This window comes from Antedon mediterranea, chromosome 9 (assembly GCF_964355755.1).
Source record: "Antedon mediterranea chromosome 9, ecAntMedi1.1, whole genome shotgun sequence".
NCBI lineage: Eukaryota > Metazoa > Echinodermata > Crinoidea > Comatulida > Antedonidae > Antedon > Antedon mediterranea.
In genome coordinates, this window is record NC_092678.1 from 12,930,094 (window position 1) to 12,955,832 (window position 25,739).

The following is a 25,739-nucleotide window of genomic DNA, read 5'->3' on the forward strand; positions in this document are numbered from 1 at the left end:
TTCATGTATATTTTGTGACGTTTCATGAGGGGGTCCCCAACTTATGTACGAAAAAAAAAATCGCATCCTGGGTACCACAAGATACGTGTTGGTGGTGTGTTCCAATTTTGGTTTCATTGCATTTGTCAACAAGTATCTAAGGTAAAATATAATTGGTTAAAGAATGATGATCCTAGTTTTTCTGGTATTGCAGAACGTGTTCTGCATTAGCAAACAAAATTATGACCTTACTCGGCGACATTAAAATCGGACAGGAAAGAATGCAATCGGATATTGATGAGGTGAAGAAAGATGTGAAAGTAAATAAAGATCAGATTAGAATCTTGACCAAGAAGTCTAGTAAGGTAGATTATCATGTTGGTAAATTTAATGAGGAGGTTTCTGAGCTTGTTGATTAAAATGTGAAGATATTAATGAAAGATCGAAAGGAAAAAAAAATGTAATCTTTGGATTTGAAGAGAGCTCTAGTCCAGATACTGCCGTAAAGAAATTATATGATCATGATTTTATTAAGAACCTAATAGTCCGGTGGCAGGAGAAATCACCACTCGAAAGGGGACAAATTGCCATCCAACTTTTCTAGACCAAAATTTTCCGTACATTACGAATATGGAAGGTAATCGATCAGGATAGGAAGCTTTTTCTAGATATAAGGGTCAAAGTTCAAAATTGACCAATTACAACAATGTATTATGTATATGTATTATAACACATTTATTGCAGCACAATTTGGTCTTTTATTACATTTTTATGATTATAGGTGTTTATTAATAATAATAAACAGTATTTATATAGCGCCTAATTGATCACTGACCCCTCTAGGTACTTTACATTAGACCTTAACTAATGGTAATAAACTATCCCCCGCCGGACACCATTCCGGTATTTCTTAGTCGAGGTTTCGGGGATGGAGACAATCAATAATGTGGAAAAAAAAGTAACTAAGCTTAACTATGCTTAACTAAGGTAAAACTATCCCCCGCCGGACACCATCCCGGTATTTCTGAGTCATGGTTTCGGGGCCAGAATTAAGAATAGAGAGTAAATGAAGCATGCACTAACTTAAGCTACGGTTAAACTATCCTCCGCCGGACACCATCCCGGTATTTCTGAGTCAAGGTTTCGGGGAAGGAATACATGAATGAATGAATAAGTTAATTAATACCGGATGAGAACAGATGGGCTTTCAGTCGTGATTTAAAAATACTGACTGGCTTGCTTTATCAACGCTTCTATGAATGGATGACTAGTTGGGAGCAGTAACGCTAGAGTACCAAACCCAGTACCGTTTTTTATTACGATCATGCGGAAAATTACCTCACGACGTAAGAAAGCAACGAGCTGCTTTTCATATACAACAAATAGACTTAAAGACATTGCCAATTGCCTACTAATGAACATTATATAACCTAAAATTATCATCACAATATTAATTTAGTTATACAGAATTGTAGAATAAACGATTGTCTTGGTTGTAAATTTGTAAATTGAAGTCTTACTATAATATTTTTTGGGGGAAATGATAAAAGCGATAAAATTGGTAAAAAGAAATTAGCAATCACGTTATTTTTTTCGTAGATTTAAAGCTACCAAAGCTGAAATTACCAATGTGCCTGAACAGTTACAACTTTAAAACGTTGCAAAAGTTAAAAAATAGTTGGTAGCAAAAAACATTAAAGATAAAAAGACAATAATATGCTTACTGTTATCATAATACGTTGTACGTTTGTGAAAGTCTTTCAGTTTTACTGCTGCTGATGTTCAGTCATTGATGAGTCTTCCAAATGACGGTAGGCAACTATACAGACGTTATTCACAAGGTACCTACACAGAAGCAGCAGTATCAGAGGCATTGCTAACAGTTAATGATAAAATACTAACATCAGTCACTACAGAAATTGAAGAGAATCGTACAATAGCATTCATAGGCACAGGTAATGGACAACTTATTAAGGTTAGTAGGCCTACTACGAATTGTTCAATTTGAAATTTTGAAATTGATTATAAAGTTACAGAGATACAAATACACTTTTTTATTTCAATATAACAAGTGTCCACAAAGAAATCGCAAAGGGCACGTAAACAAATAATGTATGTCTTTTAAAACTCACTTGGGGACAACAAAGAAAAAATGAAGTATGATTGTTATGTTTTGTGTATCAGTATTTTCCCTGTCGACTTAATTTATATAAATATGATTACAATTTTGGCATTTCCTTCAGCAAAGAAAAAAAAACCAACATTCGTCGGATGTGCTGCATCGGATGAACATTCTTTACATGACCTAATTAGGAATAGCTCTTAGCATTCCTACAATAATGAGGCAGGTCCTAAGTATTGTGAAATAAGTTATTTTCTTCCAATTTGTCAGGCTGAGTTAACAAACAAAACATCATCTAGACCGTATGAAACTATCACCATAGATACAGGTCAAGAGGTCAGATCAGACACATTTATAGATAAAACATCTTATTATGTAATAGCACTCACAGCAAATAAGGTCAGTTTATTCTAATTTTATGTTATGTTTATCATAATTTATTTTTAATATTTGATTTTGTTTTATACATAGTATATTTTCCTTGAACATTCATATATAAATATTTGATAAAACAAAAAAAAAAATTTCCCCGTCTCTTCACAAAGGCCGGGACAATCACCAAAAGAATAAAAAGCAGTAAAACATCCTGAAAATACACGATTTTACATTTATTTTTATTATTTCATGCTATTTAAAAAATTTACCGAAATGTGCCTTTGCGTGAATTGATAATAAAATAGCTTAATGTTTTTATACTTTTGATTAGTTGGTCAAGCTACAAGTAGCAAACTGCAGTCAGTTTATCACATGTGATGAGTGTATCAGACCAGGTAAACTAGATGCAGATCCTTATTGTGGATGGTGTACACTACACAAAAAGTAAATAGAGTTCTTTTTCTTTTCTTTTTCTTTTCTTTTTCAATCCCAAATTATTATTTTGTCTTTTCCTAATGCATTCGACAAATTATTAAGATATTTTTGTTTGTTTTTTTATTTTTTTTTCTTTTTCAGATATTTTTGCAAACAATTATAATAAATGTTAGAAATTAGGTAACTGTCTAAATGCTAAATTATTTCAGGCTTAATTATTTCTTCAATATTTTTATTTTATTTTATATATAGTTTTTTAAACAGTTTAAAACAAATCTTAATACAAATAAAGAATTTATATGTTCTTCAGTGCAGATAGCACTTACATTTGTCTTTTTTATTTTAGATGTACCAGATTTAAAGAATGCCAACAGTCTCCCTGGTTGCCAAGCAACAGTGCACAATGCATTGAGATTACAAATGTTGAACCACCTTTTATCCCTAAAACTTTTGAAAATATCAGCGTGAGTTGTAAAGAACAATTTATTAAATTGTTTTCTAGGCTTTTAATATTTAATAATAAATAACATGCCATTGGCTGGAGAATTTTAGCACTACTAAGGCAGGGGTACTAGTACAAACTATATCTATATTATCGGCACATCTATCTTAGGGTTCAAGCCTATCCTTAGCCATAGTAATTCTGGACTCAAAACTGGCTGGAGATCCAGTGTACATCTGGCTTGTGATGCTTGTTCAAAAAGGGAATTATCCATTTATATAATAACAAGTTTTAATATGTATGCAACTTCATAGCTTAAATGTGTTTATTCATAGATTTCTGTAACTGTTGAGCAACTTCCTTCTTTAAACATCAACCAAAATTATAATTGTACATTTGGTGACTTTCAATCATCCGCAATAAAAGATGGAGAAACATTGACTTGTAATTCACCACCTTTATCACATGTGCCACAGATACCAACCAGCCAAGGTGAGTTAAACATTATGCTAATATGCTTTACTTTCTGTTTTATTGTTCTTTATTTAATGTAACTGTAGCAGTGGCTAGTATTTCACACATGGTATGCATTCTTCTCAGTAGGAGGTGTATACTATTAATAGCTCATGAGGAAATAGGTTTTTGTACACACACCATGGAGTACAGAAATCATGCACACGTCACTACTCTACATTGGCAACAAGGGGGATCCCCCAAAGTGACCCTTGTTTTAACCTAGTGATATCTTAGGCTCTGTCTACACTATCAAACTAGATTAACAAAACAAATATGGTAGTGATATGCCCAAATATGGTAGTGATATCACATCATCCTCTCCATATATGGGCACATAACATATTTTGGTAGTTATTTGCACCAACTATTTAAACCTATCTACCTCGGGAAAAAGTAAGTAATTAAATATTACATTTAGGTTTTTTGTAGAGATTTTTTGTATTTACCCATGAAATGCATTTGAAATTAAGGCCTAGGCCTACACATTAGCTAACCTCTAAATAATTTGTTTACAGCTTTTGTAGATGTTATTTTATCAGTTCACTCATCTGTAACTGATGTTGATTTTGTTTCCACTGACTTTACATTCTTTGACTGCAGTGCCATTACTTCGTAAGTACTGACTGAATTTTTTTATAAGCATGTGTAAAAAATAAACATTTAAAATATTTCAAATTCACTACTTAAACTATCACATTTTTTATTGTAAACACACATTTTCTAAAGATAATAACAAAATAAAAGGATCTAAAATTCAAGTGACACATTATTTTAAGGAAATAAATGTTTATTTAGTTTCTACTGCACCAGAATGTAAACATAAACTGTAATGTAATGTAAAGTATAGGAATTAAAATAAAATATTGATAATATTGTTGTAATGGGACAGTTGTAATTGTGTAATACGATACTGTACAAACATGTGTCAGACAGCAGCAACCACGGCTCTTTTGAAAATATAATTCATTTGCACCAACAACAAACAACAGTAAATAGCCACAACTGGACAACTCTCAATAATGTAACAAGAAATGTAATGCAACAAAAAAAAACCAACCAATTCTCAAACAATCGCCCTTTACAGTATCCCTATTCCCAATACAATTTATACCATTTTCCAAATTTCCCAATCCTTCCAGACAAAATATCAACAATCTTCTTATTGCCAAATAAATCCTAGAAACCCCCCTTTCAAATACAATAATATCACAGGATGAATAATTAAACGAATAATAAAGGTCCACAATATCGTTCCTTTTTGTTTTCTCTCCTACGCTGACACAAAAAAAATTAGAAAAATAAAAACGATTCTGCAACTAAACAACTCCCACGCCTCTGCTCCTGTTTTGCTGGTATTACCAATTATAATTCTTCCCAAACTGCAACTATTTTCTTACATATAAATAAATTAAAAAGAAAGTTAAAATGTTTCTTGATGTCGTTCTGTACTGCAATCCGCTCCCCGACCAATTATTTCTTTCTCCTTTCACGTAAAGTTACTCTTCAATATTTTCAACAATTCTTTAAATTCAATTAATTCTACTATTTCCAACAGTTATTTCTTTCTTCAATTTACATACAAAATTTCAATTAATCTTCAGTAATCTCAACAATTAACAGTTCTACATTTAAGTACAGCCTTATAGGATTACTTCCATTTCACTATGTATTTTACTTTATGTATCTCACTTTATTTACTTTATGCTTCTGCTTTATCACCACAACAATTACTTTCTTCTCCACTGTACGTCTTGTTTCTCATACCAATGTTCGTTCACCTATCCCTTTCTTGCTTAACATTTCATCCTTCTCCTGTCTCCTCTCATTTTTCATCTCTTCCCAAATTCCCTCAATTATACACATGCCACCACCTTATCTTTCTCCACCAATCAGCAACTCACACACTAACTTAACTCTTATACCTCTTCTCCAATCAGCAACCTCCACACAATCCTTCTCTGCAACACAAATACTCTGCTTCACTAGCTTCACACAGTAGCTTCCTAAAACAAAAGAAAGGTTCAAATAGTGAAAAACAAAGGGAAAGTAAAAATGGACTAGCAAAATATATATACAACTTTATGTCACAATTGTGACAACCAGGGGTGGCGCCAGGATCTTTCCGACGCGGGGGCTAAATTCCCCGACGGGAGGGCAATGCGAGTGAAGCGAGCATCACTTGGCTGGGGGCCAGGGGGGTGGCAAGGGTCCCTGGTGGGGGTCCAGGTGGGGGAGCCCCCGGAAGCAACACGTTATAGCGTAATTTGAGGCCGTTTTAATCAGATTTAGGGTAGCCAATTTTTTCAATTTTGTATGGTACATAAATAAAATACTGTGTGAAAAACATATTGCAAGAGGTCCGGTACGATGACTGTGTAAATCCATTCTTTCAAATTTAAAAATGAAGTTTTTAAAGTTCAATATGTGCCTATCATAGAAAATATACGCGAACGTAAAACCTACCCACGGGCCAAGAGGTATATCGTTATAATCGCAGAGACGTAGGCAGGTTGCTGTCTGGGGGTGCGAAAATTGTAAATGCGCGAGATATCCATGGCCTGGTCTGTAAGAAAATTTTGTAAAATAGAGCTGCTAGGTCCCCGGAAATTGCAATTATACATTGATATAAAACGAAATTACAAGTCTATTATAGAAGAACAAGCCCACCGAGGTTGAGATGGAGCTAAGGACATTTAAACAACTAGAGTTGTTAGGTCCCCGGATATTGGATTATAGTATTTCGAAAAAAAGAAACAAAATATATAAGGCTCCAGGACCAGCCATACCATTAGTGTTCAGCTGCTAAAAAAATTGTGAAAAATAGACCTGCTAGGTACCTGGAAATTGCATTTATATAGGCCCATATTGATAAATGAAACGAAATTATAAGTCTACAGAACCAGAGCTAAGAAAATTGTCAAAAATAGAGCTGCTAGGTCCCTGCAAAACATTGAAATATGAAACGAAATTATAGGTCCAGCCCACCATGGTTGGGGTGGACCTAAGAACATTCTGAAAAATAGAGTAGAGCTAGGTCCCGGAAATTTAACTTATTATACTTCGAAGCATAAAACAAGATATATACCGGTACGTCTCCAGAACCAGCCCTACCATGGATATTTAAAAAAATTGAAAAAATAGAGTTCTAGGTTCAATGCACTGACTGTATATTGTACATCGAAATATGAAACAAAATGTACGGTAAGTATACATGACCAGCTCTATAATTGGGGACGGTTGAGCTAAGACAATTTTGAAAACTAGAGATGCAGGTCTTCAAAAATTACACCTATACTTTAAAAAAATTCAGACATAGAGGCCTAAACAAGTTACCCTTTTTACCTTTTATTTGGAGGGGAATGCATCCACAAGCGTAGCATCTACGGGGGCTCTAGCCCCCTCGTCGGGGAGCCTAGCCCCCCCGTCGGGGAACACGGGTACTTTTTGTTGGGGAATATAACATTCAGTAAAAAACGTTCGCGTTCACTTCATATAGCTTCAGCGCCTAGAAAACCACGACGTTCCATTGACCGTGAGAGTACGTCAGAGGGCTATTATGCACTTTTATGCATTCATTATTGCCAGAGATCTAACTACTAATTGCCAGAGATCTAACTACTAAACAATAGCTAGTACGCACTCGACTGGGTCGAGACGCGTGATATCATGTTCCATCCAGGGACCAAAATGTGTAATGTAGTTATTTTCCAGGCGATGTTTACCGACGGTTACCGAAGGGAACACGGGTACTTTTTGTCGGGGAATATAATATACAATAAACAAGAATATTTCTTACAAAAAACGCTGCTCGCTTATTGGTATTGCTAAGGTCCAGTCTGGGGGTCACTTCATCACGCCTAGATACTTCAAGTATCCTATTACAAACAAAAACTTCAATGGACTGTTTTGATAATAATTCAATGATTATCTGACAGCGAATTATATCATGGGACTCATAAATACCAGAATGCTTTGGGATTTGTCATTAGACTCTTTTCTCAGCCGTTTTTGGATTCAACAGGTGGTACCAATAAATTATAGTGGAGTTTCCATTTTAACAAAAATGTCAAAGTGTAGTACTATAAAGCTGCTTGATTTCATCTAATGAATGAGTCATCTCGTGTGACGTAGCGGGCTAGAGCAGCAGCGTGAAAACGTTCGCGTTCACTTGGTAGCTTCAGCGCCTAGAAAACCGCGACGTCTCATTGACCGTGAGAGTACGTCAGAGTGCTATTATGCAATTTATATGCATTCATTATTGCCAGCGATCTAACTTACTACTAAACATTAGCTAGGTACGCACTTGTCTGGCGGAATCCTTTTGTACGAATCGTTCGAGACGCGTGATATCATGTTCCATCCAGGGACCAAAATGTGTAATGTAGTTATTTTCCAGGCGAAGTTTACCGACGGTTCGGGTACTTTTTGTCGTGGAATATAATTCGTTCGCGTTCACTTCGTAGCTTCAGCGCCTAGAAAACTTCGACGTTTCATTGACCGTGAGAGTACGTCAGAGTGATATTATGCACTTTATATGCATTCATTATTGCCAGCGATCTAACTTACTACTAAACAATAGCTACAAGTACGCACTTGTCTGGCGGTATCCCTTTGTACGAATCGTTCAACGTTGGGTTGTGATATCATGTTCCATCCAGGGACCAAAATGTGTACTGTAGTTATTTTCCAGGCGAAGTTTACCGACGGTTACGTTGTGTACTGTGTCGACGTACGCTACACTACAGCAAAAACGAATTATGTTAATTGTTCGTATGTTCACCAATATTTTAATTTACAAGTAACCTTTTGTACCGTGGGGCACCTAAAATAAATATTTCATCCATTACTAAACAAAAAAACATGCCATTTTCGCTTAGCCAACATCTTATTATAGCTAAGTTATTAAATTTTCAATGTCTTGTATGTCATGACTCTCTCACCACTCGGAAGTCGGGTGTCACGAAAGCTCAGACCACGAAAGCTCAGACCCCCTAAGACCTAAGATCACGAAAGCTAAGACCCAACACCTAAGATTACAAATACTAAGATATACTACAGCTTAAAAACAATACTTGTTTATCCATACATAATTTTAAACACAGTAGGTTTCATTTATTACCATAAATATAATTTAATACTACCGAAAAACATAGATAAACTCACATTATTTTCGCCCGTTGAGTAAATGTATATTTTTTCTTTACAACAAACAAACTTGTTGTTGGTATATATTTACTCCATTGTGTTGCTTCAGAGGATGTTTTTCTTACGCACCTGCCTTTCTTGTATTTTGACTCCAAATTTGTTGACTAACTTTATCCTGAACACCACACTTTAAAATTAGGACTTATAAGTACTTTCAGAAGGAGAAACACATAATAACATATAAATAAATCCTTTAAATTGATGATTTTACAGATGTGTTTCTTTGTATACTGTAATGACAATGTAACTCCTCGAGCTCCCCATGCTCAATGTTTTTGTTTCTATGGAGCGCCAAAAGAGCAACAATAATAGTACAAGTATAAAAACAGAAAGAAAACGAAACAAAAAAACTTATCATGATTTTTAAATTACAATTTATTTGCCAGTATTTATTTCTTCGTACTTGCATGATTATACTATTATCATAACAATTTTAATTTTACATTGTTCCATCCACACTGTAGATATGGACTCCACAGAGTTTTCAGCCCTCTATATAATTTTTGCTCTTTTGACGTTCCATAGAAACAAAAACATTGAACATGGCCCATGGGGTAGGCCTACTGTACTGTAGGCTAGTCATTTTGTGTGCGAGAAAAACGTCTGTAAAATCATCAATTTAAAAATGTATTTGTTACTTTTTATGTGATTCTTTTTCATGAAAGTGCCAATTCTAAGGTGTGGTATTCAGAATAAAAATGTTGGGAGTTAAAATACAAGGCAGGTGCGAAAGATAAATATTTGTAATCTTAGGTGTTGGGTCTTAGCTTTCGTGATCTTAGGTCTTAGGGGGTCTGAGCTTTCGTGACACCCCTCGGAACTCCAGATGGTACGCAGGCATACACTTGGGAGGAATAAACTTATTTCCCCGACTGAAAAAGGTCTACGCTTGCGTTTTTTAAGCCTCTAGGCCTGATGTTTCCAAAGTATAAAATGCAATTTTTTGAAGACCTGCAGCTCTAGTTTGAAACATTTTCTTAGCTCAGCCCCAACAATAAAGCTGGTCATATTTCGAAGTACAAGAAGTGCATTTTCCGGGACCTAACATCTCTATTTTTCAAACATTTCTTAGCTCAGTCACAACCATGATAGGGACTTATATATTTTGTTTCATGTTTTGAAGTATAATAAGTCCAATTTCCAGGACCTCCAACTCTATTTTTCTAAATTTCTTTGAACTTTTATTTTTTAAATTGAAAAATATGGATTGAAACAGTCATCACGCATCGTTTTTTGCACGCAGTATTTTATTTATGCATTATAAAAAATGGAAAAAATGGCTACTCTAAATCTGATTAAAATGACCTCAAATGACGCTAGAACGCGTTGCTTCCGGGGCCTTCGCCCCCTGGACCCCCACCGGGGGCCCTTGGCGGCCCCTGGCCCCCAGCCTTGTGATGCTCGCTTCGCTCGCATAGCCCCCTCGTCAGGGAATGTAGCCCCCGCGTCGGGAAGATCCTGGCGCCACCTCTGTATCACGCGTAAACCGCAATGGGCCGGGCCCAATGTTAAACGATTCGTACAAAGGGACACCGCCAGACAAGTGCATACCTCTTGTTTATTAGATCGCTGGCAATAATGCATGCATAATAAAGTGTAATAGCCCTCCGACGTACTTAACAAAAATGGAACTTCGCGGTTTTCTAGTCGCTGAAGCTACGAAGTGAACGCGAATGATTTTTACTTTATATTATATTCCCCGACGAAAAGTACTCGCGTTCCCCGACGTGGGGCTAGGCTCCCCGACGAGGGGGCTACAGCCCTCGTAGCCCCCCCCCCCGCTGGCGCCACCACTGGTGACAACATGTACAAAGCATACGAGATTGGTTCTTTATATTTCAAATATATTTTGGATTGTGAACATAACACATATTTATAGCTCTGAGGGAATTAATAAACAGAATCAAATATTTAAAACCATAATGTGTCAACACTTAATAAGTATTGTTTTATTCTTCAGTATTTGAAATCAGATATACAATATTTCATTAAAGTTAACCAATAAAACTTAGTTTTAAGACATTTTGCAACAAGGAACTATCAACTTATCAGTTATGGGTTGTGTTTAGTTTATTTGTATTACATTAGGCCCTATTTATAATCAAATAAAAGAAAGGTCCCCTTAATCAACTTGAGTTTGTAAGGCAATGAAATACTATTTTTAATCATCTTTATTCTTATAATTTGTAATTATGTTTTGAAAATTAAAATAGTATCAATCAAGCTCTTGAGTTGTTCCAACATTTCTGAAAAACAAAATAAATATCTGGTTGCTTATAAAAGCATGCCAACACCTTAGAGCACACTAAGGTTTTCCAACAAATATCCAGAACTTTTGGATTCTTAAGAACATTGTGATTTTTCCAGCTTAGTTTCTAATTTTAACTGACAGAAAGTTGACTGTATATGTCATAAATCATACTACAGGAAGGAATTTAGTTTAGATTGTAATAGAAAACTATTTATGTGGCGTATTTACACATTTTTAAAACATAGCTGTTGAGAGACCAAACTTAAGTTGTACGGTACTCAATTATATATTGTATTTGGCCTCATCATAAATACTTATTTTGACTAAATTTTCCCAGGGTGATACTCACACCATGTTTAAAAACAGTTACTGGGTTAATTTCGTACCATGTACTGTGAATTATTTTCTCCCATTGTTCAAAGTAATATTAACAATATACATCAAAATAGTATACAGTAGACCCCTAGAGGACACTATTGGGATCTAAAAAAATCTCCTTTTTAAACTTTAGCAAACTGTGATGCGTTTGCACTGGTCATTACCTCAACAAATTACTGTTTACATTTGTGCTCAGAATTGTTAAATAAATACAATAGATCATTATGTTAATTCAGTGATTTGAGGCCCAGTCTAGGTGTTCCTTTTGTAAGGGTTGGCCGCAGTGTTAAAACAGTGCCCCTCGTTTGGCAGTAAAATGTCCCCTGAGGAGTAGAAAAATGATAGTATATGATTTAATAATTATCTTTAATAACATCTTTATATCGTTGACATTACATAAGATAACTAGAGGGTACTCTGAAAGTACAAACTTCCGCCTACTGTAAAATTCCCGGCCCCTATGATATTTTATTATTATTATTATTTTTTTATTTCTTTTTTTGTGGACCTTCTTCTTTGACCCTGACCCTTTGCGGCCAAATTTGGTGAGAATCGGATAAAAACTGTGGCCTCCAGGCTGTTCCCAGACACACACACACAAAAATACAGGGGTGAAAATATAACCTCATTGGCGGAGGTAATGATTGGCACTTTGTTATTTGTTGTGCAAAATAAGTAAAAGATATTTTACTTTTTAACAATGTTATTTTGTTTTATTTTCAATACTGTAGCTGTTCTGAATGTGCTTCAAGTTTTACTTGTGATTGGTGTGTCTACGACAATAAATGTACCCATAATACATTAACATTGTGCACAGCAGACGACAAAATTATTTTTAATGGAAACGTAAGTAATTATGACTTTTTTTCCCTTTTTGTTCTGTATAATCAAATGGAAGCTGAACTTCTATTGCTCACTTTTTAAGACAACATGGTATAGGCTAATTGTTTTTGGAAGGGGTTGGGCAAGGTGCGAATGGGTTGCTCAGTATGACACTAATGGAAATTATTAGTATGATGTGGCTGATGCATGCCTTGTGTCCTTAGGCAAGATACTTCAATCTATGCAGATGGAATATTGGGTGCGAGGTATAGAACTTAATGGAGTATTCTTTATATTGTAGTGATGTTTGTCGGTATTTTACAGTAGTTACCACGGTTCGTATTAACACTAACAGTTTCCATTATATCCTCTACAGTTATCGGTGTGAAAAACAAACAGAAGATTATCTATGTAATTATTGCATCCAAAATGTTTAATTATGTTATTGTTATCACTTATAAGCTATTGTTTAAATATGTAGGCAGTATCACCACCAAATGGTTTTCAAGGTCAAGGGTCATGTCCACAAATTTATCAACCAAATGAGGAACTTATTCATGCAAATATACGGAAAGAAGTCAGAATACCAATTATGAATTTACCAAATGCTACAAAGGTAAACATTTAAAGTTGATAATTTTATGAATTTTCATAATTTATTTCCTCCATGATAATTTACACTGAAATAAACTGAACTTTAATTCATTCATTTATTGAAAATTAAAAACCTTTCACTCTCCACAAATAAACTTTTTTTCAACTCTTGAGTTTTACTACTGTATAGTCATGATAATACACTGCATGATTTCAACTGACCAATAATGTTATTCCATTCAATGTTTATATTCCATTCAAAATGTGAATGGAAAAGAAGTTTTACCCATTGACAGACTAAGTTATTTAAACTTTCTTCCTGTTTTATAGCAGGCAATTTGCACTTAAATTCTTTTTATAAAACTTATCAGCTGGTAAAAGTGCACTACTAAAAACTTCAATGAATTTGTAGATTAAGTACTATATTAATGAAGTTTTGATACTTTTAGTTTGCAATGAATATTGTTAGAGTAAGATGGCCAGACAACAACTAAATCTCAGAAAATCATATATTGGTGTTAACATATACATATAAGCTCAATGCCAGCCGTGAGCGAACAGAGAGCGAACAATAGCACACTGTTCATTAAATACAGAGTTGTTACTTAATCACAGGAGGACCATGCAATATGCTAATTAGCCATGGGTCACAATATTATATAAATAACTTAATTATAAAATAATTAAAGGAACTTGAAGCGTAGTAGTGAGATGTGTGTGAGATTTCCGTCTACTTTAAGGTTCCAGGAATCAATTCCCGCAAGAGATACAGTTGGGTATTAATATAGAATTGTTTAATAGGTAGGAAAGTTTACTTCATAATGTAGAAAAACACCAATATACACCTACCTAGATTATACATGTTCATTTATTTGTCTGAGCTGTTTATTGTAGATAAACAGCTATGAATGTGAGTTGGAAATTGAAACACAAACTGTCAGGATTCCAGCAACAGTTGATGAATCAAACTCAAATATCACATGTTCACAATACACTGTAAGTATAGTAGCAACCAAGACATTTGAACAGCATCAAATCAAATAGCATTTAGTTACATTTTCAAATGCATAATGAAACAAAGATATTACATTAAAGTTGACACATTGTAGTACAACCATGGACCTATATGTCCATGGTACTTCTTATCATGTACATACACGTCTTACAAACCTCTTGTTAAAGAGTGCTTGATAATTAATCTCAATAGCAAGAGATATACAAAAAGTTATTATAACTATATGTAATTAAATTTATGTTTTCTGATTTTGTTAGAAGTGGTTTATAAAGTTTTTTTTATTAATTTTCTATTCATAAATTTACTCTGTAATAATTATTTATTAAACTTAGGCCTAAATCTATTTTTAAAAACCACAAAACAAAAATTGATAGAGATATTATTTTAAAATGAATGGATGTATCTAGCTTGTTACTTAATAATTATTTCTACCAATACCATGTTAGTTAATTCATATACACTAGAATTCTCGATAACAACTCCACTTCCAAAAACTTGTTGTTTCATATGGAACGCCGTTTACGCAACATTTCGATGATATGAATTGTATGACGCGATATGTGAATGAAATGCATCGATATGAATTGAATGGCGCGATATTTGAATGAAATGTTTTGAATTGAATGCTTTGAATTGAATATTTTGAATGAAATGTTTTGAATAAAATGTTTTGAATGCAATGTTTTGAATGAAATTTTTTGAATGAAATGTTTTGAATGAAATGTTTTGAATGAAATGTTTTGAATGTACCCTCATCTCCTTTCCACGCTGTCATCAATATGGATCCTTTACAGAGAATGCTAACAGACCTGAAACAGTGTAATACATATTTCCAAATCCAGGTCTGTAAGGATTCTCTGTAAAGGCAACGTGGAAAAGAGATGAGGGTACCCAGGCTTAGGCATAAGAGGTTGAGAAAAAAATCGCGAACGGGAATGACATACGCCGCCAATAGTTTGACTTTTCAATTCAATTCAAACATTTCATTCAAAAAATTTCATTCAAAACATTTCGTTCAGAACATTTCGTTCAAAACATTTCATTCAAAACATTTCATTCAAAACAATAAATTCAAAGCATTCAATTCATTCATATATCGCGCCATTCAATTCATATCGATGCATTTCATTCACATATCGCGTCATAAAATTCATATCATCGAAATGTTGCGTAAACGGCGTTCCATAGTTTCAGGAAGTTTTTGTGGTATAATTTTCCTGTAAATGTCATATTTCATTTTGGCATTATTGTGTACTTTTAATGGCTTTTTGGAAAACATTTCTTTCTATCTAGTATGACTACACAGCTAAGGACAAGCAGGAAGTAAACGCATATATTAAAGTATTTTGGAACGACAATGAAATTGACAATGCTTATCAAGGTTGGTTTCACCTGATTGTTTACATTGATAAATATCATTAAATCAATTATTTACTTGGTAAACATAACATCATACATTTTGTTATCATATATCCACATACCCCTGTTCAATTTTCCATTAAAAAAAAATGTAACTCCTGAAACAAATACAGTATTCCTAGTACCTCTTTAACAACCCTATTTTTATATTGACTGTTTCTGCTTATTTTGTGCTCCCAAAAAACCAGTAAATCAGTGTGCGGTGTATAGTGGACAAAAAAAACGGTAAGATTACCCAAAATGCTGAGAACCGCTCAAGCTTTGGAATGCTACTGTAGTTCACCCAAGGTTAACTACAATCAATCAAATTATGCACAAACATTTATTTATTTTGTGAATGCCATTTAACAACCACAAATCTGTCTCATTTATGCTACAAATTAGGGATAATTTATTCAAACAGTTATTAACCAAAAAAAAGAACATTATACAGTTATTAACAGCTTAAAAACAGTCAACTGAAAATTCTTTAAGCTCGCCCAAACTGTCATATTCTTGAAAGTCTGGTTTTCCAAATAAATTTTACATACAGTTTTAGTTAAGTATAAACAGAATTCAACGCTTTTGTTCAACTTGATTTCAGACAAACTGTCCACATGTAAATACAATAAAAACATTTGAACATTATGATAGGTTCCTGGTTCAGATATTCAGAGATGTGGTTTCAGCTGACACTGACAGACAATTAAGTGTTTTTAACATAGTACAATTGTTCTTTAATGAACATATTAAATGGTTGTTTAAATTTTAAACAGGAAGTTTAACAACAATTTACTTTACTAAGTATTGACTCAACACCACATTGTTCAAACAACAGGATGTATATAATTACAGTCAATTTGTTTGTATACTATAAACCCCTACTTCATTCCCTTTATTGTTCTGGTGTCATTCTGTGCAAATAATATTATACCCATAATGGATGGATAATGTGTATTTGTTTGAATAATTATTAGTTACAGTTTTTAGTTTATCCTTAAATGTTATCATGACATATGTCTTGTCATAATACATATATAATATTAATGTTATCTACTCTCATCCAACCAGGCTTTGAGACGTGTTTTCAAAACCTGGTAAATAAAACCAATTTATTAAATATCATGTGTTAGCATACAGCCATTTTATACGAACGCTGTCAAAATATGATAAAAATATGTATCATTCTTTTTTTATGTTGTTTTTGGCATTTTAATATTCAAAACAAAGTCACAAGATCATAACTGATAGTGACACCTTCGTAATATGCTAATGATATGATATTTTGTCAGTTAATGCTTCATTTTTACATTTAATTTCTCTACTTTTATTTACCAGTCACATTGTACAAGTGTAGTGTTCAACGTCCAGACTGCAGTCGATGCTATTCAATGAACACCACTAGGTCTGGACTTGATTGTGTCTGGTGTACTGGAGACCAATGTTCCTACAGTCCATTGTGTTCATCAATAGTGAATGAATGTCCATCACCTGTCATTATTCAGGTAATTTGAATCATTTTATCTTCCTTTAAAATCCAGCACTCTAGCCTAACTTAAATTTGTTTGAAATGTTGTTTGCTAGTCGCCCTCTATTACTCGTTCATCTATATATAAATTTACGTAAGGGCAAAATTCGGTAAATCGCGCCTTACTTTAGAATGTAAAGTTGGTTCGTACTTTCGGTACTGATTTTAACCACCTGATGTAACCCTGTTTACTAATTAAATTAAGTTAGATAATTAGTTATTGACGATTAAAACGAATTTAGGTTCAACGATTTGCCCCAGATAGGGGTGTTTTCCGATCGTGGTATACACTGTCTAATGGATGTCCATCTTGAAAAATACCCGCCACAAAAATGCGAGGAGGCTTCGCATTTTCCTATCTCCTCCTACGATAATTGTTTTTAATAGCTGAAAACCGGTTGAACAGCTCGAGTACAGTATCATAATGTTGAAGACAGGCCGGTTTTCCTAAAAAAATACTATTTTGATAGATTTAATATACGTTTATACAAATGTATTGATTTGCGATGAATGGAACATTCCAATCTCTGTGTCGTTCCACAAGTGTCTATTCCCTCAGGCGTCGTAAAGGAAAGTACTGTATACTCATAACAGAAATTCGATCCATTTTTTTTTCAATCTGTGCTGCAGAGGTTGGATATAATTTTTTTTAAACGGATAATGAGCTAGCGTTTTCAGTCACCGTAATTTAATATTTATTACCGATTAAATCGAATTTATGATTTGCCCCGAATAGAGGTGGTTTTCACAAATTGTTTAACATTATATATAAACATACGTCGTAGTGTATCGTTACATGTACTGTACTATTTCAATCGACTACGACGGTGATAGTTAAGTTTCAACAAAGTATTACATCGCAATGTTTTACTGTGTTTAGTGGTATATTATTTGTAAAACATGTTAATTAATATTTCGTTACAAAATAAAGAATATATTTAAAAATTGTTCCTCTTTGCACCCATCCTCTTCCCCATCTCTCAACCATAATGTTACATACAAAACACAAATTAAGTTTGTTTAAATTTGACTTAAACAATTGGTCTCATTTTGTGACAACTTTCTCTTTCGGAAGTAATTCTCAGGGTGCTAATTTTAGTTGAGTACATAAATCACAGTGTCTATTTAATCGTTCATGTAAACGACATATATTATTGTCCTGCATTATTGTACATTTGAAATCGCCAGTTTTTTAACGCTGAAATTACTGTGTATTCGAGAACCATCTGTGGGCACGACCTAGATGGTACGCTCGCTTCGCTCGCGTACCATCTAGTAGTGTGTAATTTACATTACAGTATATATTTATCGCAGAAAGGGCAGAACATTTAGTCTGAAAATTAGAAGATTAGAAGAAAAGGGTACTGAAAGAGTATATGATATTTGAGCAAATTGTTTTACTCCAAAATATCCAATGGTTTTTTTTTTGTGATTATACCAATCATGTTTGTTTTTTTTTAAATATCCATCATGCTTTTATGTTTTACTAATATTATTTTCAGACTCTTCCCATCTCAGTTGCTACAGTAACTACTCAACCTGAACCTGATTTCACAGAGGTCATTGAACTGTTCGGAACTGATTTTGGACAGATGATGTCAGATATTGACAACTTTATGATAGATAACAAAGAATGTGTAATAGTTGCTGATGGATTTAACATAGCTTTACAAAGGTATTTTAAATAAAATTTAATTTAACATTAATTATGTAGCACTAAGTCTGTACTTGTTTCTGGTGAGATCCTTCAAGCTGTACATAAGCCAAGTTTCATACAGGACCAACGGAATAACATCTCATCCGGAAGATAGTGCACTATATTCATGTAATCCAACCCATAAGTTAGAACACAGAGAGATGGCGATTGAACCGTGAACCAAACCTATTTCATGGTTCAGTGCACAACACAGGTAATACCCTCAGTTTAACCGAATATGCCTCTCTTTCTGTGTATTGTGATAATGTGTGTATGGACAACAAGTAAATATATTATGATTGCTACTGTATGTATTCAGCTTTCACTGATGTAATGCAAAACAGATCATAATATAAGTAGTTGATACCCATCCTACAGACGGGTATCTTTGACAACTCTGTGCTACCATGTTAAGATGCCTCAAATTTGTCTCATCTTATACAAACATTTTCTAAAAGCATTTTTATGGAAAACCACCACTAACATGAGATGAAATACACAACACTTCTGTAACTTATCACACATTTATTTATTTATTTATTTTATGTCTTTAGGCAATGTGGCCAAGGATTACCAATAGTGAATTAATCACTGTCCTATCACATAGGTGGTAATCCCCCTGATACAGGGGCTATTGTGTGAACCAGTTCACCGGGGTAACCCCCTACTCTTTTTCGAATAATGAACTGGGTTTCTTTAAAGTACACACAGGTCATAACTGTGTACACTCGCCCTACGGTTTATAGTCCTTATCCGAGAAGACTTGTTCCACCACCAGAACTAGGAGCGAGTCGGCCTCGAACCCTTGCCGAGGTTGTTGTTGGCTCTTTAGGTACGGTAAACGGCGCCCCTGCCTTAACCGTAACCGTAACATAATCCATAAACTATTTGATTGGTTCGTTTATTAAGCATCATGTGCCATGCATTATTGCGATCCATCCTCAACATTGGGAGTAACATTGCATGTTATTTTTTTTATTATAATTATTTTTGTGGTGTATATCAGTAAAAAAGAAAATTCTATTATTTACTATACACAGTGTGAAATGTAAAGCTCCTGTGTTTGATAGTGTCTCTCAACGTGAAGTCATCATAACTGTTCAAGGAAAGACAAGCGCACCTGTAGTCATACTCTATCAGGTATATTTTTTCACTCAAATTTCACAATTGTTTTAATCTTGCCTTAATGTAGAAAGAAGAGTCAACCTTAATAAATATTTTTATATAATTACTAAAGTTATTTTAAAATGTTTATTCTACAGTAATCATGTATATTTGTTGTAAACTTGTGGTATTCATGATATTAAATGAACACTAGAACCAGCCAAGAGTGAAGATACATTCACTTATTTCTTCTACTGTACGTTCACTCTTTTCTTCTACTTTAACTCTTTTCTTCTACTTTCACTCTTTTCTTCTACTTTCACTTTTTTCTTCTACTTTCACTTTTTTCTTCTACTTTTACTCTTTTTTCTACATTCACACCTGCTAGAACGAGATAAGAGTGAAATTAATGCAATTTCACTCTTTTCTTCTACTTTCACACCTGCTAGAACGAGATAAGAGTGAAATTAATGCAATTTCACTCTTTTCTTCTACTTTCACACCTGCTAGAACAAGATAAGAGTGAAATTAATGCAATTTCACTCTTTTCTTCTACTTTCACACCTGCTAAAACAAGATAAGAGTGAAATTAATGCAATTTCACTCTTTTTTCTACTTTCATTCCTGCTAGAACAAGATAAGAGTTAAATTAATGCAATTTCACTCTTTTCTTCTACTTTCACACCTGCTAGAACAAGATAAGAGTAAAATTAATGCAATTTCACTCTTTTTTCTACTTTCACTCCTGCTATAACAAGATAAGAGTGAAATTAATGCAATTTCACTCTTTTCGTCTACTTTCATTCCTGCTAGAACAAGATAAGAGTGAAATTAATGCAATTTCACTCTTTTCGTCTACTTTCACTCCTGCTAGAACAAGATAAAAGTGAAATTAATGCAATTTTACTCTTCTCTTCTACTTTCATTCCTACTAGTAAAAGAAAAGATATTGTCGTGAGGTGGTTTCCCGATTAATCGTACGATCAAAACGGTACTGGGTATGATCAACTAGCGTTCGTGTTCCCACCGAATCATCCATTCATAGAAGTACTGATGAAGATATCAATCTGTGGCGACAATAGAATGGACCCGAGACCTCATGAGGTAATTTCCCGATTGATCGTAATCAAAACGGTACTGGGTTTGGTCTACTAGCGTTCCTGCTCCCAACCAGTACATCCATTCATAGAAGCCTTAATGAAGTAAGCCTACCTGGTGGTGGCCATAGAACGGTCCCGAGATAACGACTATACTTCGGCTTTAGTCGATAGAAGATTGAATAAATTGTTAGAGATAGAGTATACGATGTTATGATTATGTGTAGATATGTGATTTGTTCTTTTTATTCCAATGATGTTATGTATTTAATAAATTTGTTATATCAAATAATTAAATTATCGTAGATTGCATATTATGCGATGAATATTATTTAATACATTTTTGATATATTATTATTATTATATTAATAAAAAAGATATTTGTTAGTATAAATTAAAAAATATAGATATAAGGAAGAAAAGCAAAGAGATTATGGAGCGGCTGTACCAGAATATACAACACTAAGTATTGTAAAGTTAATATATTAAAAATTTAGGCGATCTTGTCAAAGGTCAAGCGCCTTCAGCCTGCCACGTTTCGATATTCAATATTGAACTTGACCTGACGTGGTTCCACAATATCTTTATATGAAAATGGTAGAGTGGATAGAAACATAAATTAATTTAAATTTAAAATGTTTACCTTAAACTGGTTTTGAACTGAATCGGTTGATGTCTTATCGTTGTATGTATGATTTGGTTTAAATTATGTTCGATAAAAGTGCGTATGCGTATAGAATGAAATGCTCGCGTTACGATGTACGCGTGTAATGCTGTTTATATCGTATAATAGATAAAGGATGAAAATATAGAAGGTATGATGGTAGAAAAATAAAAAGCAGTTTAGGATGTAGAAATAGGAAAAGTTTGTTAGTGCAAAAGTGTAGATTTTGAATGTGAGAAATGACTAGAAAGTACATTCCTGCTAGAGTCCTATGTCGGCACCTAGGCCTATATAACGTCATGAGGTAATTTCCCGATTGATCGTAATCAAAACGGTACTGGGTTTGGTCTACTAGCGTTCCTGCTCCCAACCAGTACATCCATTCATAGAAGCCTTAATGAAGTAAGCCTACCTGGTGGTGGCCATAGAACGGTCCCGAGATAACGACTATACTTCGGCTTTAGTCGATAGAAGATTGAATAAATTGTTAGAGATAGAGTATACGATGTTATGATTATGTGTAGATATGTGATTTGTTCTTTTTATTCCAATGATGTTATGTATTTAATAAATTTGTTATATCAAATAATTAAATTATCGTAGATTGCATATTATGCGATGAATATTATTTAATAAATTTTTGATATATTATTATTATTATATTAATAAAAAAGATATTTGTTAGTATAAATTAAAAAATATAGATATAAGGAAGAAAAGCAAAGAGATTATGGAGCGGCTGTACCAGAATATACAACACTAAGTATTGTAAAGTTAATATATTAAAAATTTAGGCGATCTTGTCAAAGGTCAAGCGCCTTCAGCCTGCCACGTTTCGATATTCAATATTGAACTTGACCTGACGTGGTTCCACAATATCTTTATATGAAAATGGTAGAGTGGATAGAAACATAAATTAATTTAAATTTAAAATGTTTACCTTAAACTGGTTTTGAACTGAATCGGTTGATGTCTTATCGTTGTATGTATGATTTGGTTTAAATTATGTTCGATAAAAGTGCGTATGCGTATAGAATGAAATGCTCGCGTTACGATGTACGCGTGTAATGCTGTTTATATCGTATAATAGATAAAGGATGAAAATACAGAAGGTATGATGGTAGAAAAATAAAAAGCAGTTTAGGATGTAGAAATAGGAAAAGTTTGTTAGTGCAAAAGTGTAGATTTTGAATGTGAGAAATGACTAGAAAGTACATTCCTGCTAGAGTCCTATGTCGGCACCTAGGCCTATATAACGTCATGAGGTAATTTCCCGATTGATCGTAATCAAAACGGTACTGGGTTTGGTCTACTAGCGTTCCTGCTCCCAACCAGTACATCCATTCATAGAAGCCTTAATGAAGTAAGCCTACCTGGTGGTGGCCATAGAACGGTCCCGAGGTCAAGTTCAATATTGAATATCGAAACGTGGCAGGCTGAAGGCGCTTGACCTTTGACAAGATCGCCTAAATTTTTAATATATTAACTTTACAATACTTAGTGTTGTATATTCTGGTACAGCCGCTCCATAATCTCTTTGCTTTTCTTCCTTATATCTATATTTTTTAATTTATACTAACAAATATCTTTTTTATTAATATAATAATAATAATATATTAAAAATTTATTAAATAATATTCATCGCATAATATGCAATCTACGATAATTTAATTAATTGATATAGGCTAGGCCTAACAAATTTATTAAATACATAACATCATTTGAATAAAAAGAACAAATCACATATCTACACATAATCATAACATCGTATACTCTATCTCTAACAATTTATTCAATCTTCTATCGACTAAAGCCGAAGTATAGTCGTTATCTCGGGACCGTTCTATGGCCACCACCAGGTAGGCTTACTTCATTAAGGCTTCTATGAATGGATGTACTGGTTGGGAGCAGGAACGCTAGTAGACCAAACCCAGTACCGAATTGATTACGATCAATCGGGAAATTACCTCATGACCACACAGTACACAACTTGACATCGCGCACATTGTATACGCTAGCATTTCATTCTAATACGCTCACGCACTTTATCGAACATACTTTTAAACCAAACCAAAACCATACAACGACAAGACATCCATCGATTCAGTTCAATACCATTTTTAGGTAAATTTTGAATTAATTATTATTTTCTATCAATTCTACCATTTTCATATAAAGATATTGTGGAACCACGTCAGGTCAAGTTCAATATTGAATATCGAAACGTGGCAGGCTGAAGGCGCTTGACCTTTGACAAGATCGCCTAAATTTTTAGTTTTTAACTTTACAATACTTAGTGTTGTATATTCTGGTACAGCCGCTCCATGATCTCTTTGCTTTTCTTCCTTATATCTTTACTCTTTTTAAAAGTTTTACTAACGATTTTTATTTTATTTTATTATAGGCTATTTATATTTTTTGCTTTATGTACACGACAACTAACGATCAAATAACAGTTTTTTCACATCGCAACTTATACAACGTAATTTTGAAAACTACAACCATTTTTTTCTATATACATACAACGTACATTTCTATTTTAACAAAAACATTTTTCTAAACTTTCTATTATTTAAAAGTCGAAGATAGCCAGGTCTCGGGTCCATTCTATTGTCGCCACAGATTGATATCTTCATCAGTACTTCTATGAATGGATGATTCGGTGGGAACACGAACGCTAGTTGATCATACCCAGTACCGTTTTGATCGTACGATTAATCGGGAAACCACCTCACGACATTATACAGGCCTAGGTGCCGACATAGATCTCTAGTGGGAGTTAACCATCATAGTCATTCCTCACATTCAAAATCTTTCCTGTAACTAACAACCCATTCCTTTTTCTATACATCCTATACTACTTATTTATATCCTACCTTTATACCTATGTTATTTTCGCTCTACTACAATGTACGATACACTTATAATCTTACATGTACCACACAGTACACAACTTGACATCGCGCACATTGTATACGCTAGCATTTCATTCTAATACGCTCACGCACTTTATCGAACATACTTTTAAACCAAACCAAAACCATACAACGACAAGACATCCATCGATTCAGTTCAATACCATTTTTAGGTAAATTTTGAATTAATTATTATTTTCTATCAATTCTACCATTTTCATATAAAGATATTGTGGAACCACGTCAGGTCAAGTTCAATATTGAATATCGAAACGTGGCAGGCTGAAGGCGCTTGACCTTTGACAAGATCGCCTAAATTTTTAGTTTTTAACTTTACAATACTTAGTGTTGTATATTCTGGTACAGCCGCTCCATGATCTCTTTGCTTTTCTTCCTTATATCTTTACTCTTTTTAAAAGTTTTACTAACGATTTTTATTTTATTTTATTATAGGCTATTTATATTTTTTGCTTTATGTACACGACAACTAACGATCAAATAACAGTTTTTTCACATCGCAACTTATACAACGTAATTTTGAAAACTACAACCATTTTTTTCTATATACATACAACGTACATTTCTATTTTAACAAAAACATTTTTCTAAACTTTCTATTATTTAAAAGTCGAAGATAGCCAGGTCTCGGGTCCATTCTATTGTCGCCACAGATTGATATCTTCATCAGTACTTCTATGAATGGATGATTCGGTGGGAACACGAACGCTAGTTGATCATACCCAGTACCGTTTTGATCGTACGATTAATCGGGAAACCACCTCACGACATTATACAGGCCTAGGTGCCGACATAGATCTCTAGTGGGAGTTAACCATCATAGTCATTCCTCACATTCAAAATCTTTCCTGTAACTAACAACCCATTCCTTTTTCTATACATCCTATACTACTTATTTATATCCTACCTTTATACCTATGTTATTTTCGCTCTACTACAATGTACGATACACTTATAATCTTACATGTACCACACAGTACACAACTTGACATCGCGCACATTGTATACGCTAGCATTTCATTCTAATACGCTCACGCACTTTATCGAACATACTTTTAAACCAAACCAAAACCATACAACGACAAGACATCCATCGATTCAGTTCAATACCATTTTTAGGTAAATTTTGAATTAATTATTATTTTCTATCAATTCTACCATTTTCATATAAAGATATTGTGGAAC

General features: G+C 33.8%; 2 protein-coding genes across 2 annotated transcripts in view; both read left to right on the top strand.

The window, feature by feature from the left end:
- Positions 1–25,739, top strand: part of LOC140058184 (plexin-B-like) — a 161,059-nt gene that overhangs the window by 131,685 nt on the left and 3,635 nt on the right. The window lies entirely within an intron of this gene.
- LOC140058664 (plexin-B-like) lies at positions 1,762–20,947 on the top strand. Its single transcript, XM_072104358.1, has 14 exons — positions 1,762–1,954; positions 2,372–2,500; positions 2,808–2,920; positions 3,258–3,375; positions 3,689–3,845; positions 4,385–4,481; positions 12,435–12,549; positions 13,007–13,141; positions 14,014–14,115; positions 15,428–15,515; positions 16,871–17,037; positions 18,563–18,735; positions 19,797–19,896; positions 20,796–20,947. The coding sequence occupies exons 1-14, from the start codon at positions 1,772–1,774 to the stop codon at positions 20,796–20,798; spliced, it is 1,680 nt and encodes a 559-aa protein (XP_071960459.1). The 5' UTR covers positions 1,762–1,771; the 3' UTR covers positions 20,799–20,947.